Here is a 16,916-nt window from a genome sequence, read left to right as displayed (position 1 = left end):
AAAAATTTCACTGAAATTGATCATGTCGCTTAGGAGAAAGTCAAACATAAAAAAAACGGTTCTATGGCAAGTATCATTAACAACTTTCCAAAATATATTTTGTTATATCTATCAAAAGCATGATTTTATTTGCTCGATTAATAATTATATTTTTTTTAATCAAAACCGTTAGAGTCGTTTTTGAGAAAAATAACCTTTTTCATTTTGGCCATATGACAAGTACCTAACATTAATTTTTAATTTATTTTGCCCTCTCGCCAAAAACACTTATAACTACCAAGTTTAAAGCAAATCGCTTCAGTGCTTTAGGCTGTAGCTCGAGATAGAGGCAGACAGAATTTCGAGAGCCACTTTTTTGGCATTCTCATTGGTTTAGAACAATTTTAAATAATCCATTCAAAAAGGGCTTTAAAATCAGATTAGTATTAAAGCGATTTCTTATAATTAATTTTTTCACTTTTCATAATCAAGAAAGCATATTAAGATTTAAATCTAAAAAAAAAAATCAATAAAACAGGTAGCGCCCTTACGTAATTATTTCAACTACACTACGTCTCTGGCTAAACATTATAATCATCTGCATTGAGTGGTGTGATTCACGTTATTAATGAAACACAGAGGCAAAGAATGGCAACAAAAAACATCTACATCAGTTTTCATCATATCATTCATTCTGAAGGTATAAAATGTGTATATATAAATACATTTACATGCTACCTACACACACACACAATATAATGAGATTGAAGAATGTAGGTATATAGGGATGATTCACTTTGGATGTACACCAAAAGTGATAAAGAATACAGACAGTCATACATTGTGAATTGCTCTGGATGGTACCTAGACGTTTCATTTTTGTTCATTTCTTTATTTTGCTTTCTCTTTAGATATTCTTTACTAAAAAGTGCAAACACGTTTTTGTTCTGTGTTCTTTGATAATCTTTCTATAAAATTAAATATTTTGTGTGTGTGATTATAAATTGATGAAGATAATGTCATTTAAGTGGCAAGATACTCATATGGAATCGTTTCTTGAAACATACAAGAAATACGAGTGTTTGTGGAATAATAAATGCAATGATTATAGTAAATCAAATGCACGTGAAAAAGCCTATTCTTTAATGTTAAACGATTTAAAGATTCCCGGATTAACTGTACCCGATATAAAAGCTAAAATAAAAACTATTCGAACACGTTATGTTGCAGAACTTGCTAAGATAAGAAACTCGGAGTTGGAAAGAAATGAAGCTGCTGGTGAAGAGGTTTATGAACCACGATTATTTTGGTTTAAAATTGCCGATGCATTTTTGCGGAAAGTTTGCACTTCGAAACCAAAATATTTAGTTATGAAGGTAAGTACTTTGTACATATAATTTTGTAGGTAGGTTAGCTAGGTATATGATGTTATGTGTAAAGTCTGACATAGAACCTAATTTTAAACATTTCGATTAATGTGTCATGTGTGTATGGTTTATGTAGGGCTACCAACATTTTTTTTTTTTTCAACAAAATAGAGTATTTGTGATTGTTAAGAGAAAAATAACAGTTTTTTTTTTTTTTTAAATTTATCAATTTGTTATTTTTTTTTTAAGAAATTCATTTGATTCTAACTTAGAATTTCTAGTTTAGAATTTCTAAAAAATCAACTTCCATGTTCAATCATAATCGTATAAGTGAATGAAAAATGCAAACATCTTAATAGGTAGTACCTACAGTAAAACTCGCTTAAGAGGAACCCCCTTAAGAGAAAAAGCCGCTTATCTGAAATACTTTTTATATCTTAAAATATTTTGTTCACTTAAACAGGGTTCGTTTACTTAAAAAACTGCTTAAGTGAAAGAAGGACTGTAAAATTATTATTGTTTTAAAAAATTGCTTAGATAAATTTATTAATTTAAGAAGATTTTAAATGGAAATCAAACACAAATTATATCGACCACACTGATGAAGTGCTAAAAATTCGAATGTTTTAATTTAAAAAAAAATCTACTTAAATGCATTTTTGTAGTTAAAAATCCACTATGTTTGCATTCAGTAGTTAAGATGACAAAATTGTATAAGACATGGTAATATTATGTGCAAGTGAAAGAATATAAGATGACTCCCTATGGTTTTTAAAACTTGCTTCATTAAAATTAATTTTGAGATAATTTTTTCACAAAAATATGGATGGAAAAAAAAACGGATGGACGGATTTTCTTGAAATATACATTGTATTTTTTTTTTTATATATCATTTAAAACTTGTACATCCCTTACAAATGTTTCGATTTATTGCATTGTTCTCGAAAACGGCTCTAATGATTTCGATGAAATTTGTTATGAGTAATGGTGTAAGCTATACCTACTATCAAAATTACATTTTTAGTTTTTCCCAAACAATTCTGATAGTGGAAAAAAGGCGTTGCCACTTTTTGCGTTAGGTATTTTTTATCATTCTAAATGATTTTGTATATTAAAATTTTTAAAAAATAGTTTTTTAACATAATTTTAAAAAAAAATTGTTTAATATCTAACCTAATCGATGAATTTCGATTGATTAGTTAATAGGTATAAATGTATTTTGAAGTATAAGTATTTTAAATTCTTATTTTACAAATTAAAAAAAAAAAATACAAATTTCCAAAAAAAATAATTTTGTATTTATTTTAAAAATCAATATTTTCTGAAATTTTTGTTTTTATAAGTGTGTACGAGTATGTTCACTATAGCATACTAAATTTTGTTTTTTGTAAAATGTTTGTATAGATACATACCAAAATATATTTTTTTTTTATTTTTAACGCATCAGCATCAGCATACGTAGTTACCCAACAAAAAACATTTGAAAAGATATATACAGTAAAACCCGGATAAGTACCTGACCACCTCATTGTCGGTATAGATACATATGTAGAAGCAATTATGTGAAGGGCTCAAAGCTGAAGTGAACCAAATCACAAAAAGTCAATTCGGAGATATAGCGAGTTAAAGTTAATACGTTACCATTAAGTCTTATGTTGAATATTTTTTTCGAACGAATTACAATTTAAATCGCAACACTTTTGGATCAAACTAATGACAGACCTTAATAGAGTGTAACTTTGAGCAAACTTTGGCACAATATTTAGATTTTTTTCTTTTTTGACTTGGCCCGTATCATTTTCTCCTTGTGGAAATGATACTTAAGGGAAAGATAATGTTCCAAAAAAAAAAAAAAATATTTTGAATATTTTTTTTTTTAATCCAAAAATTATTTCATTGAAAATTATACATAATTAAATAAAATAAAGTAATTTTTGTTCGCAAAATAAAGTAAGAAAATGGGTTGTATTGCAATTCTATTTTTTTGCGATTCCAAAATTTGCATATGGTAAAGAGCAAGTAAAAAATCTTATGGCGTTTTTAATTGGCAATCCGGAATTGTTCTTCGATTCAGAATCCCAATTGAACAGTTTTTTTTTTATTCCGAAGAATCTGAAGTTTGGTGTGAATGTATTGTTTGAGTTTAACATGTTTCACATATTTGTGTATTCGCGCCAAATTTCATTTGTATTTGTACTGCAAACATTTTGTACTGCTGACATTTAAATCTATGAATGTGTGAGTGATTCTGCTTCTGATTCTGTTTTTAAAACCAGAAGAGAAATTCTCTTTTTTTCAGAATCAGAACTGTCAGTTTTGCCCAATTGAACGCATTCAGATTGCTTTTTTTTGCTTCCAGATTGCCAATTAAAAACGCCATTAATATAATAGTGGAATTTCATTTATTTTACTGTGTTTTTTTTCTGGGGGTTAAACCATAATTGCCGCCCGGGTGCCACCCATGCTAGCTACGCCACTGAGTAGTAAGTAGTAAATAATAATTCATTTATTAAAATTCAGTTCTTAACAATTGAATACAACATTTCGAATATTAAAGCTATGGCTATGTCATCAACCATGTAGAAAAATTTTTTGAACGTTTTTTTTTTATATAATTTTTATGTCTATAATACAGCGCTTGGAAAAACAATGTTATCCTAAATCTCTCCATCGTGATAGTGTTTTTTCTTTTTTTTATTCAATTTTCATAAAATGATTCATGGTTCAAATAAAAGCATTTTTTGTTTAACAAATATTCAATTTATTTTCAGGATCAAGGAGGAACAGATAAAGAAATTTCTTTTGAAAAAGTAACAGCCGATAGTCAACACTACGAGGACAATGATTCAACATCTCAAGAAAATACAAGATATTCTCCATCAGTGGCAATAAGTCCTCCATACACTTATTCTGAAATAAAATGCGACAAAAACGTGTGGAAGCGTTCACTCCCAAAAGAGAATTCTTATTCATTTCCAAATGATAATAATTATTCTGCAGTAAATAATACAGTTAAAAGACCGAAGAAATGCTACGACTCATCAAATAACGAGTATCCAAATGAGTTTGATATTTTTTGTCAAAGTCTTGCAATTCAATTGAAAAAAATGCCCCTACAAAGGGCTCTTATTTGTCAACAAAAACTACAAAGCGTCATGACTCAAGAACGTCTATTTCAACTACAGCCAAATCCTTCATCGCATGATCATCGACAAACCCAGCGAAGAAGTAATCGAAATACGGGACAGTGTTTTACGTGGGTGCCACCATCAAATTCCCGTTTCGATTCAGAAGGAGAAACAGAATCACTGAATAACCAGGTTGTTGATGAAGATGACGAAAGTGAATTTGTTTCCGAAATAAAATGGGAAACATAAATTAAAAAAATTTAACAAAAGTCATAAGACATTTAAAACTTGAATAATTTTTAGTTAAGGTTTTTTAGTTAATAAATCATACATTGTTAAAAAAAAGAAGTGGGAAAAAATAAATAAAAAATTGAATACACATTTATTAATTGTATTTTTTTTTTAATGATCTGTTTGAATTACTTATCTCTAGGCCAAATTTATTCGCACTCTATTAAATTCAAAGTCGCTATTTAAAAGAAGACATTTTAAAACTTGTGTGCAATTTTTATTTTAAATGGAAACTTTAAATACAGGGTGATTCAGGAGTAATGTGCCAAAAAGCTGGAGCGTGTAGGATGGGTCAAGACAAGAAAAAAATCGTATGGGAGGGGGGTCTATTCCGCAGTTTTCTAAAAAATTGACTTAATTTAAAAAAAAAAATTATTAAAAATCAACGGTTACACCTACAATGACGTGCTATACCTTTTTGTAAAGCCAAAAACCTTGTCTTTTATCTTGTTTTTGAATAAAGCTGATTTATGATACAGTTTTTTTAAAATGAATTTTCCAAATTAAATCATTTTTTTTTAGAAAACGGGGGGGGGGGGGGGGGGGGTTGAATAGATGGGTCTTGTCTCGACCTATCCTAAACCAAATTCCACTAGCCCTTATTTTGGCCTATCAGCACATTTTGTTTGATTTTGTCACATTACTTTTGGGACACTCTATGTAAAAAAACAATTCTAAATAATTTTATTAAATAACTATTTTTTTTTAATTTTTATTTTGTGTGGTTTTTTTTTAATAATTTCCCTTTACTCCTAAGTGGAGGGAGATTATATCACCATCTTCCCAACTTTAAAAATAAATGCATTAAATATAAAGTTCCTCCATCAAATTATTTAAATAATTACGGAGAAAAAATAACAAAAATAATAAAAAAAATTAAAATTGAATTATGTATTTTCATTTTCATAATTAAAATTGACTCCATAAGTGTAGTAGATTAATTATTAAAATAGTCACAAATAACTATTTTTGACTAGTTATACCAATTTTAAAACATAATTATAAATTACTATATTTATTTCTGAGTGTAAGCATGTTTAGAATTCGAAAAAAAATTGAACTCGAGATAACAATCGGACTTCGGACACAGTATTACGATACTAAGATATTGTGAAAAAACTGGGTGCCGCAATTCTGTCTATCTGCCTGGTCAAATAGTCTCTTATCTTTAACTAGATCCTAAACTACTGAAGCAATTTTCTCCAAACTTGGTAGTTATGAGTTATTATTAAGATTCCCTAGAGTTTAAATTGGAATTTTATTTTTAAGACCAAAATGTACTGTAGGTAACTGCCATATAATCAAAATATGAAAACTGGGGAGGAATCAGCTAATGCGATAGTTGATAAATTGATTATCAAAATCGACGACTTATAATGCAAAATTGTCGTTTTTTGACTATCAACAATCGACTATCGTGTTAGACGATTCCACCTCTGAGTTTTCTCAAAAAAGGCTTTTTTTATTAAAATTTTTCGGATTTATCGATTTTCAATTTTTTTTTCCAAAACTTCCTTTCTTATATAAGAAATCAAATGGCATAAATAACTTCGTTTTATCATTTGAAATGATGTTGAAGTATTTAAAAAATTTTTATGAAATTCTTTTAAAAATCAAATTATAATTTTTTTTTTTAACTTTGACATTAGATCTACTTTTGCCATAAAAACAAGAACGTGTGACTCAGTTCTGCATTTTGTTTTGTTTTGCATTTTTTTTATACAAAAAAACCTTTTATCTATTTTTAAATTTTGTATTTTCATGTTTTGTAAAGCATTAACTACATTAGCTCAAAAAGTGAAAAAGTACAAAAGTGAAATTTTTCAAACGCATTTTTATATAGTTTTTCTGGATGAAAAATTAAAACAAATGATGCAGAAAGCTTATTTTTTGGTCTAAAAAACAATTTGTATACTCTTTATCACAAAACAATTGCGATAGCCAGAAAAAAAATCTTTTCACTTTTGTACTTTTTCAAAAAGTGGTGTATTGTTAAGCCTTAAAGCCTGGTACGCTGCTCGCGCTAAATTTTAGCCGAGATAAAATTCCCATACAAATTATCGATAATTTGTATGGGATCCATTTTAGCCCAGATAAAATTTTCCGATAATTTGTATGGGAGCTAAAATTTAGCGCGAGCAGCGTACCAGGCTTAACTAAACAAAAAAAAGAAAAACTGCAATGAAAATCTATCTAACGACCAATACGACACCTGCTGAGAATTATTCCTATCAAAGACACAAACCTCTTCCCATTCGCTACAAAACTAACGAATCGTTACAAATTTACAAAGAATTCTCTGATCTGTCAAAATTAATTGTCAACCTTCTGTCAAAGTGTCAAATGTCAACAAAAAAAAAATAGTTTCCCGGATAATTATTTTAGCAAATTTATTCCTCAAAATAAAATTGTTTTTATTTTATTCAACCAAAAAAACAATACACAATTTTTTTAAATAGAGAATATTTAGTTGAAAAATAAAACACCCTAATTCGAGATACTGCGACCTCCCATAAAAATCCTGTCTGAAAAATCTGTGATGTGATGCCTATTTGCAAGCAAAATACGAAGCACCATTTGCTGCGCTCCGACGACAATATTTTGATGTGTTTACTACCATGTGGTATGCGGCTATATTGCGTTTCATCCGGCGACGACTCGTCTTGGGTATAATCTTCTTATTTTCCCTTACCTATTGTTTGGTCAATTTAATGGGAAATGTAAGTGTACAAAATTCTATCAATCAATCTTAATTGAGTTATATCGTTTTTGTTTAAAAAAAAAAGGGTGGCCCATTGTCAATGGAAGCAGATGAATTTGAAATTCGACGCGAAAAGCCAATGATCTGGCGAACTTTACAAGAAGAATCCAATAGAACCAATGACCTAACAGCAACCTGCCGCAATTCAGTCCAAGGAAAAGTTCTCATTGTCGATGATAGGGGATATGTCTGTCAACGTTCCGATCTCCTGTGGACAGGATGTTGCAACGTTGAAACAGACGCAACCAAATACTACAGCTGTGAGACCTGCAACGATGCACATTGCTGTGCTATTTATGAATATTGTGTGTCATGTTGTGCGCATCCTTTGAAACGTGACATTCTTGAAAAGGTTTTGCTAAAAGCCTCTGGGAGACAATCGGCGGTTTTTGCTTCCGTACAGGATCAATTCGAATTGTGTCTTGTCAAGTGTCGAACGAATTCGCATTCAGTTCAACACGAGAACAAGTATCGTGATCCAAAAACAAAACATTGCTACGGCGAGACTGAAGCGCACGAATCTCAGAAAGAAGTCTCGGGTATTGCAGTGCATTAGTATAATACTAACTATAAAAAGGGGACTAGATTAAGTTTTTATTTTTGTTTACATTTATTTTTTTAAGTAAGCGGGAGTAAAAATGTCCTGTTGAATGATGATATAGCATTGTGCTTGGCGTATAAATATTTTAAAGGAAGATTTTTATTTAGTGTGGAATTTTCGTTTTGTGTTAGATATGAATAGTTTAAGAAAAGTTTTAATTTTCTAGCATAAATGTATCGATAGAAAAGATTATAGTGCATTAAATAATAAAAAGAATATACCATCGTATGTATATATAGATAACAAATATTATAAACGAAGAGAGACGGTAAGATAATAAAAAAAAGAAAACTTAAAAAAAATGAATTTAATAGTTTTTGTTTACTAAATAGTATGCAAAAAGAATGAGCTTAAGCTCTATCTCATTTTCTAGAGATCTATCTTAATAAAATGAGATAGATATCAAGAAAATTAAATGAAAAGTGAGATTAGAGCTTAAGCTCATTTTTATTGCATACGGCCAATGAATCTGAACATAACAAGTGTTTGTGTACATTTTAAAAGCTCAAATAAAAAATATTATCCGATCTCTATTAAAACAATTTTTAACATCGACTTACTAAAAAATGGGAGGCGAAAAAAAGGAACATAATGTTATTTTTATTTAAACTTTGAAATCCAATATTTTTCCTTATTTCGGTAAACATAATTAAAAAATTTGATTTGAAGTTTTTTTTTTTCAATTCTTCACCAGCATAAGCAGGATATATTTGAAGGGGTATTTATGACCTTGTTCAGAAATGGTCCTCTGTTGGAATCTGATCTAAACGTTTAATTGGTTTTCTGGTTTGTATTCCATTGTTCGGAGTTATAATTTCAATCGAACCCAAATTATGGAAATTTTATTTGCCATTCAGCCAAATTTTCTATGAAGAGTAGCAGCTATAACCACATGCAGTGGTTATAGGAATGAACAAGGGCTTACTGTAGATAATCCCATGAGCTATTGAGGTGCATTTCTTTTCATTGATTCATAAACTCCTGTTTACTCTTTTAGTCATTCAGAATTATTTCTGATAAGAAAAATAATAATGATTTCGGTATTGTGTCATGAACGTTGTTAAATATTTGATCACTAATCCTGAGTCCGGATTCTTCAGCAGCAGCCTTCGAAATACCGTATTCTTTATCTTCACCATCTTCTGACCTCTGACTCTACCACTATTGTTTTTATAAACATATTATTGTATTAGATTCAAAATTTACTGGAGTATACAATATTATCCTCTTAATTTGTATTGTTTTATCGTTAGGAATATGGTCAATTATTAAAAAATGCTTTTTAACTGCGAGTGCAAACTGGCTGTCATCATTTTCTTCGATGTATTTGAAAGCCTACGCTGCACCTACTTTTAATGTGACTGGATGGATTTTTTTTTCTTCCTATAGGTCTGTTTCAGGGTATTATTTAAAGTGATGTAACAATCCGCGTGTTACCTAACTTCCTGGGCTACTAAATTAAGCACGCCTACAATTCTTTCATTTTGCTTAATTTTGCTGCTGTTCTTATTTATTCCCCTTCCCCTCCTCTCATCTGTATACCAGCAGTTCCTTGAAACCCTAGATTAAGTTTGTAATACAAAGTATTAAAAATATTTATATACTGCTAAGTACTTAAAGCTGCTTTGGACTACTTTTTCAATACAGCAAAAGTAGTTCAAAGTAGTTTTAAGTACTTAGCAGTAGATAAAATGTTTCCAAAAGAACGCAGCTATTAAAATATAATTTCAAACTAGTATAAATAAAGGAAAACTCTGCAAAATTAATAATTATTTATGATAATAATTTAAAGAAATTTAGATCGCACTAAATATTTTTTTATTTTTCTATAATAACTACACTTAGGAGCAAAAAAATGGAATCAAACTTTTGCGTTTTTTTAAAACGTTAATTGGCCAGGATGTAATTGACATACATGAATGTTAATTGCACCAATAAAAAGCTTGAAACAAAGGCTTTAAATCAATACTAGGAACTTTAAAACCCGTTCACTTTATAAGGATCCAATCAACATAAATGAAGCATGTAAGCAAAAAAAGACTGAAACTGAAACAGAGAGCATCTGGAACATTTACCATTTTAAAAAAATTAAGTGCAATTTATTGACAGATAACGTCAATAGTAACGGTAGGAAAAAAAAAAACTGAAATTGAAGCAGAGAATATCAAGAAAATTTAACATTTAGAAAAAAATGAAGTGCAATTTATTGACAGATAGCTATGATACTATCGTATGCATTTTGAAGTTTTTACCAACAATTAAAAGTAAAAAATTCAAGCTTTTAAATGAGACCATAAAACTTGAAGAAACATTATTTTATCCATTGCAATTTTTGTTTTAAATAAAAATTATCTTTTTTGATTCCGTTTTTTTGCATTTAAGTGTATATTATTAAAAACTATTCTCCAAAAATTATATAAAGGTTCATTGACTGGCACTAGATTGCGAGATATAAATCTTACAACGCTCCACTAAATTTACAAATTTTCTGTAAAAGTCTCTCCCTTATTGATTCCGTAAACCAATTGATTATCTTTTATATATCCCCAGGCCATTCTTTTGGATGTAAAATAAATTCCAATATTTCCTTCCTTGTCAATTGTTATAGCTCCACCAGTACCAATCAGTCTCTGAGTCATTTCCTTACAGACATCTTCTGTTGCTTGTTGTGCAGAAACATGCTTATGGTTTATATTCTGTAAAATTCGTTGAGCAAGATTGAAACGCATAATAGTCTCTCCATGACCAGTTGTTGAAACACCACCAATTTTATTATCAGCATAAGTGCCACAACCCAAAATTGGAGTATCTCCAATACGTCCAGATAGTTTTCCAGTAATTCCACCAGTCGACGTTGCTACTGCAATATTACCATTTCCATCAATGGCAACCGCACCAACAGTCTCTCCCAAATCTCTTTTCTGCTTTTTATTCAATTCAGTGCTAGAGAATAATGTATCGAGTCCTTTGTTCTGGCGCTCTTTAAATTCTTCCAATGCTATCTTTGCATTTTCAGTTACTAAAGCACCCTGTGTAAGTACTTCAAAATTTTGAGAATGAGCGAATTTCAAAGCACCCTCGCCTCCAATAAAATTGTGATTGGTTTTCTCCATCACTTTGCGTGCTACGCAAATTGGATGAGCCATATTTTGCAGCAAAGTTACACATCCAGCATTTAGATTTTTTCCTTCCATAATGCTAGCATCCATTTCGACTATTCCATTGATATTGAGGACTGATCCGTAGCCACAATTGAAACTGTCATCAAGTTCCATACTGCGAACAGCTTCTTCAACTGCATCCAATGAAGAACCACCATTTACCAGGAGTTGAACTCCATCACGAAGAGACTTTTTGATGCCATTCAATTTTCCAGGCACTCGATCGTCTGATATATCGCCTGCACCACCGTGAACAAGTAAAATTGGTTTCATTTTTTCCAACAAAAAAAAAATGACTGCACTTTAATTGGAATGATTTTTGTTTTTATATGACTTTTGCAGTTATGGTTTATCAAAATATAAATAATTACAATGTGGGAAAAATTTACGAGCAACGATTCATTTTGTTATCTGTTTTAATATGCGGTCAGAAGACTCTGTCTACGGAGTTGATAAAACATATGAACACAAGCAGAGACGATGAAATGATAATACATATCGTCGGTGAAACCAGAAAAGTGTGTAACTCCAAATTTTCTGAAAATTAGATTTGAATGCGATCTGTTAGACAAACCTGATATCTACCGTTCCTTAAACTGAGAATCCCCTTAAAGTTCATAGTTTTTATTTTATTAGCAAATTAGAAAATGAAAACTCATACAAATGCCGTCAAAACGATTTTGTTTTTTTGCTCTCCTATAAAATTTGCTAAAATGGAGTTACACACTTTTCTGGTTTCACCGACGATATACAGGGTGTCCCAAAAGTAAAGGATCAAACGAAATATGCTGATAGGCTAACTTAAGGGCTCTCAGAATTTGGTAACTTGTTCATCCTAAATCCTTACGGTTTTCGATTTAATGCATTTTTTGTGAAATTTCGAAAAATTCCTACTTTGCAACAGTATTTTGCTTCGTCCGCCCCCAATTGAATTTTGTTTTTTACTATTCTTTCACTAAAACATTGTCTAATAATAAGAAACAATTAATTAATCAAAACATTTTTTATTTCGAACGCCATTTTGCTGCAAGTTAACTAACAGTTCCAAGTTTTCTCAAAATCTTATTTCTTACATTTCTTTCAAAGCAACACACCGAACAAAATTTGTAATGGTGTGACACTGGCTTATTACTTGAAAAACTTGGTCCGTTATTGCAGTTTTCAAAAAGTTATACAAGTTTCCAAAGTTGTAGTTAGATCGAAAAATATTACAATTTTAATTCAACAAAACAGATTTTTTCAGAGCAAAAGTACGAACAAAAATAAACACATTTTCTCGAACTGTTGTTTGTTTATTTCTCTTTGAACAAAAGCCTCTATTTTTGTTAGTTATTTTGTTCTGAAAACCTCTGTTTTTTTGCATTCAAATTGTAATATCTTTCGTTCTAATTTCAGCTTTGGAAACTTTTATACATTTTTGAAATCTGCAATAACACGGCAAGTTTTCAAAATAATAAACCAGGGTCACACCATACAAATTTTGTTCAGGGTGTTGCTCTGAAATAAAAGTGAGAAATTGAGTTTTCATAAAACATGGAACTGCTAATTCGTTTGCAGCAAAATGGCGAGTGAAATAAAAAATATTTTGATTAATTTATTATTTCTTATTATTAGGCAATTTTTTAGTGAAAGAATTGTAAAAAACAAAAATCAATTATGAGCGGAGGAAGCAAAATACTGTTGCAAAGTCGGAATTTATCGAAATTTCACTAAAACTGCATTAAATCGAAAACCGTAAGGATTTGGGATGAACAAGTTACCAAATTCTGCGAGACCTAAAGTTGGCCTATCAGCATACTTCGTTTGATCCATTACTTTTGGGACACCCTGTATGTATAAATATGATTGTATTAAGTGCATAACTTTCTAGGATTTCTATGGTCACAGACTAAAACTAAGAATTCAAAGGTCAATTTGTAGAAAACATTATAGTTTTCACGTTTTTTCTTGAGCATTTAGTCTTTTTTAATGGATATAGACACATAGAGCTATGGACGCTAGTGGATACAGAAATATATATATTTTTTTTACCGTTAAATTTTTATTCTGCGCTCAAAAGTTGTAGAAGAAAAGACATTTCTTTTATTGCTTCTATGTATTTAATTAACAGGTGTTTTTGAAAAAAGGTGAATTATTTTCAATCTTCACATTCAAGGAAAAAATCATTCTCAAATCTCAACATTCTGAATTTTTCACGTAAATGGTAGACCAAGCCATTTATTTAGTAAGAACAAATAGAAATTTAAGCTCTAAAAATAAATTGCGCGAACCTCTTCCCTGTTAAACTGCCATGGGAGTATGCTTACGAGTAGATAGAGCGATCACAAAGAAATGGAAATGTGGGTCTTTTAAGTCATTTCGCACGATAACTAAAGTAAACATTGAATAGGGTGAAGAAGTGTCAAGCTGTCTTATAAGAAGGAGACTTAGCGATGCTGAGTTTGATAGACGGGTAAGCAAGGGAAACCCAATGTTATAACAAAAACATCAAAGATCGCATAACGTTTGTTAAAAAAAAAATGTGAAAAAAAAACGGGGGGGCTAAGCCCTGTAACCCCTGTAACCCGTGTAATCGGTCGTAGTTTAGAGAAAATTACCTATTTTAAATAAACGGTAACAAAAATTATAAAAACCGTTATATGCAATTCGAAAATTACTCGTAAACTTTGTGGCCCACAATAAACTCATGTTAAAAATGCATTAGTGAATTGTATTTGGAAGGTAAATTCTGTGTCTTGTAATTAAGCATTCTAAACTGTTCTGATCTTGCATTTATATTCTGTAATTTTGAAAGTAATATCCAATTTGATTCGCAAAAAAATAACGCCTCTAACATTAAAAAAGATTCCTCAAAGTCAAGTCAATTAAGAGACAAAAAAAATAATGCTTTATAAATTAAATTTCAAGAGAAAAACCTTTATTGTAATCTACAAATCTTCTGTAAAGGTCTCTCCCTGGTTAATACCATACACCAATTGGTTTCCTTTAATATATCCCCAAGCCATTCTCTTTGAAGTAAAATAAACACCAACATCTCCTTTCTTATCAATTGTAATAGCTCCTCCTGTTCCAACAAGTCTTTTAGTCATTTCCATAGTGACATCTTCCGTTGCTTTCTGAGCATTTTCTTCTTTATAAGATATGCGTTGTAAGATTCTTTGAGCAAGATTGAAACGCATAATAGTTTCTCCATGACCAGTTGTTGATACACCACCAATCTCATTATCAGCATAAGTTCCACAACCTAAAATAGGAGTATCTCCAATTCTACCAGGAATTTTACCAGTCATTCCCCCAGTCGATGTTGCTACAGCGATATTTCCATTTGCATCGATAGCAACTGCACCAACTGTTTCACCAAGTTCGCCTACACTTTCTTGCTTTTTATCCAATTCAGTTCGAGAGAAAAATGTATCGAGACCTTTTCTCTGGCGTTCTTTGAATTCTTCCAATGCTATCTTTGCATTTTCAGTTACCAAAGAACCCTGTGGCAAGACTTCAAACTTTTGAGTTCGAGCGAAATTCATGGCACTCTCACCACCAATAAAAGTGTGATTTGTTTTCTCCATAACTTTGCGTGCCACAGAAATTGGATGCATAATATCTTGCAATAAAGTTACGCAGCCGGATTTTAGGCTTTTTCCATCCATAATACTAGCTTCTACTTCGACCACTCCATCGGTATTGAGGCAAGCTCCGTAACCGGTATTGAAGTTTTCATCGAGTTCCATACTTCGAACAGCTTCTTCAACTGCATCCAATGAAGAGCCACCATTTTCAAGGATTTTGATACCAACGCGAAGAGACTCTTTGATACCAGTTAGTTTTCCGGGCACTCGGCTGTCGGTAATATCACCGGCACCGCCCTGAACAATAAGGATTGGTTGCATTGTAACTAATACTGGAGTTTAATTTAATATCACAAAGGTATTTTAGTTATTTGTTTTTGAAGTAATTTCGTTTATTTGGTAGCCACAGTACTGCTAAAGTGAGAAGCCTGAACCTGAACACTGTTTACCAAACTGGTTTGAGGTATTTATAAAGTAATACAATAAAATAGGAATAGCTACTTATCATTGTACAAAAACAAAGAAACTAGATATAAGTACTCACATTTTACATACCTACATATGTGCTATATTAATTAAAGAAATATCATTTTTTTTTTTTTTATTTCTTATCATGTTTTGTTTGTTATCAAAATTCAAAAGAGTAAAAACATTTGGCTGGATATGTGCATTTTGTTGTGCTGAACGATTTCAGATTTTTACACCGTGATGCCGTTGGGTTGTAATTTTAGTACTAAAACGAGAATAGGAAAGTAGGAAAGTTGGTCATGTAAAGTACTTTAAATACTTCTGAAATACTTTCACCTACGAAATAAAATGCACGACTGGATTTGGATTGCACATAATATTTTGTAGTTTTGATTTTGTAGTTGAAAGTAATTATTTATTAGCTATTACAAATTTAAGCTTTTGGTTAAGTTATCAAAAAGAGCAAACAAATTTTTTTTTTGAAAATTTGAATGCATGTTAAAAATATAGCTCCATTCCATTTCCACTTATAAGTAGATGATCTAGTTCATTTACTAATAGAACTACCTTTTCATGCTCTTTTGCCCAAGTAGGTTTGAACCCTACTAACAATTTTGCTTCTATAATGCTTTACAGAAGCAACATTTGCATCTGTAAAGCTTTATAGAACCAAAATTGTTTGTCGAGAATTACATTGACTTCGTTGAAAGTGTGTCCCATTGATCGCTAGTGTTTACTTATAGTAGTACTATTTGCACTCTCCCAAAGGAACAGTTAAGGTAGGTACACCACTCAATAGGTAGATATCACTGTGCTTGAAAATGCAACTTTTTCTTACCGACAGATGGCGCTTCTATCTACTAAAGATAATTCGAATATGTTGAACACGATGGCGTCCTTAGTTTTTCAAAGTTGGCTCAGTTAAGAAAGATTTTGGCCTTTGAAATTTTCTGTTTTAAGCCCGAAATCATCGAAAAGACCCATATATATTTGGTATTTATTGATTTTTTATCGACGTTTATAGATCAAATATATGGTCTTTTAGTAGAATTACAGTTTGCAGAAGATATTTTATCAGTAAAATGACTATTTTGAAACTTTTAACATTACATGTTTGACAAAAAACTCTTTTCGCTTTGTAAAAAAACTTCATATCCTACTCATTTTTTCTTAAAATTTTATTATTTCACTTTTATATATTAGGGCCAGTAAAATGACACTATTTTAATGTTATTTCCTACAAAAAATCATCAAAATTTCATTTAATCTACATACATAGTTATATCAATTTTTTTGCCAAAACTATTTTAAGAGGTTAGGACACTAAAAGTGCTGAAAAAAAATAGGTTTTTATTTTTTTTTTGTATCAAACGAAATGTGGTAACGAAAAAGTGCTGAGGTATGTACATGTAATATTGTTAGGCAGGTAATGATTAAAGAATCATAAGAAAATAACAAAATAGCGTCCTTACAGTGATTCTAAGTAAGCGCTTTTGTAAAAGAAAAGTATCTAGCTCAACGGCACACAGCGCAGCTCAAGCAGTTTTGAACATCTTGACTTAAAATTTAGTACAAATATTTAAAACATTAA

At 30.6% G+C, this 16,916-nt stretch overlaps 4 protein-coding genes across 4 annotated transcripts; 2 read left to right on the top strand and 2 right to left on the bottom strand.

Moving 5' to 3' along the window:
- Positions 1 to 896: 896 nt before the first annotated feature.
- LOC129911112 (uncharacterized) lies at positions 897 to 4,847 on the top strand. Its single transcript, XM_055988787.1, has 2 exons — positions 897 to 1,355; positions 4,118 to 4,847. Exons 1-2 carry the CDS (start codon positions 987 to 989, stop codon positions 4,721 to 4,723), a joined length of 975 nt encoding a protein of 324 aa, XP_055844762.1. The 5' UTR covers positions 897 to 986; the 3' UTR covers positions 4,724 to 4,847.
- Positions 4,848 to 7,101: 2,254 nt separating this feature from the next.
- Positions 7,102 to 8,416, top strand: LOC129911115 (SREBP regulating gene protein). The gene is made up of 2 exons (XM_055988790.1): positions 7,102 to 7,485; positions 7,552 to 8,416. Exons 1-2 carry the CDS (start codon positions 7,384 to 7,386, stop codon positions 8,080 to 8,082), a joined length of 633 nt encoding a protein of 210 aa, XP_055844765.1. The 5' UTR covers positions 7,102 to 7,383; the 3' UTR covers positions 8,083 to 8,416.
- A 1,842-nt stretch (positions 8,417 to 10,258) lies between these two features.
- LOC129911114 (probable isoaspartyl peptidase/L-asparaginase GA20639) lies at positions 10,259 to 11,760 on the bottom strand. Its single transcript, XM_055988789.1, has one exon. It carries the CDS (start codon positions 11,559 to 11,561, stop codon positions 10,605 to 10,607), a length of 957 nt encoding a protein of 318 aa, XP_055844764.1. The 5' UTR covers positions 11,562 to 11,760; the 3' UTR covers positions 10,259 to 10,604.
- A 2,423-nt stretch (positions 11,761 to 14,183) lies between these two features.
- LOC129911113 (probable isoaspartyl peptidase/L-asparaginase GA20639) lies at positions 14,184 to 15,460 on the bottom strand. The gene is made up of 2 exons (XM_055988788.1): positions 15,402 to 15,460; positions 14,184 to 15,310 (listed from the first exon to the last, which is right to left on the bottom strand). The coding sequence occupies exon 2, from the start codon at positions 15,176 to 15,178 to the stop codon at positions 14,216 to 14,218; it is 963 nt and encodes a 320-aa protein (XP_055844763.1). The 5' UTR covers positions 15,179 to 15,310; positions 15,402 to 15,460; the 3' UTR covers positions 14,184 to 14,215.
- Positions 15,461 to 16,916: the final 1,456 nt, after the last annotated feature.

This window comes from Episyrphus balteatus, chromosome 2 (assembly GCF_945859705.1).
Source record: "Episyrphus balteatus chromosome 2, idEpiBalt1.1, whole genome shotgun sequence".
Classification (NCBI taxonomy): domain Eukaryota; kingdom Metazoa; phylum Arthropoda; class Insecta; order Diptera; family Syrphidae; genus Episyrphus; species Episyrphus balteatus.
The sequence above is the reverse complement of the archived record's forward strand: the minus strand, read 5'-3'. Positions and strand labels throughout refer to the sequence as shown.

Bases quoted from the DNA above. Each gene is read 5' to 3' on its own strand.
- LOC129911112 (XM_055988787.1), top strand. From the start codon at position 987: ATGAAGATAATGTCATTTAAGTGGCAAGATACTCATATGGAATCGTTT. The intron at 1,356-4,117 runs GTAAGTACTTTG...ATTTATTTTCAG, and splicing joins CAAAATATTTAGTTATGAAG to GATCAAGGAGGAACAGATAA.
- LOC129911115 (XM_055988790.1), top strand. From the start codon at position 7,384: ATGTGGTATGCGGCTATATTGCGTTTCATCCGGCGACGACTCGTCTTG. The intron at 7,486-7,551 runs GTAAGTGTACAA...TAAAAAAAAAAG, and splicing joins TGGTCAATTTAATGGGAAAT to GGTGGCCCATTGTCAATGGA.
- LOC129911114 (XM_055988789.1), bottom strand. From the start codon at position 11,561: ATGAAACCAATTTTACTTGTTCACGGTGGTGCAGGCGATATATCAGAC.
- LOC129911113 (XM_055988788.1), bottom strand. From the start codon at position 15,178: ATGCAACCAATCCTTATTGTTCAGGGCGGTGCCGGTGATATTACCGAC.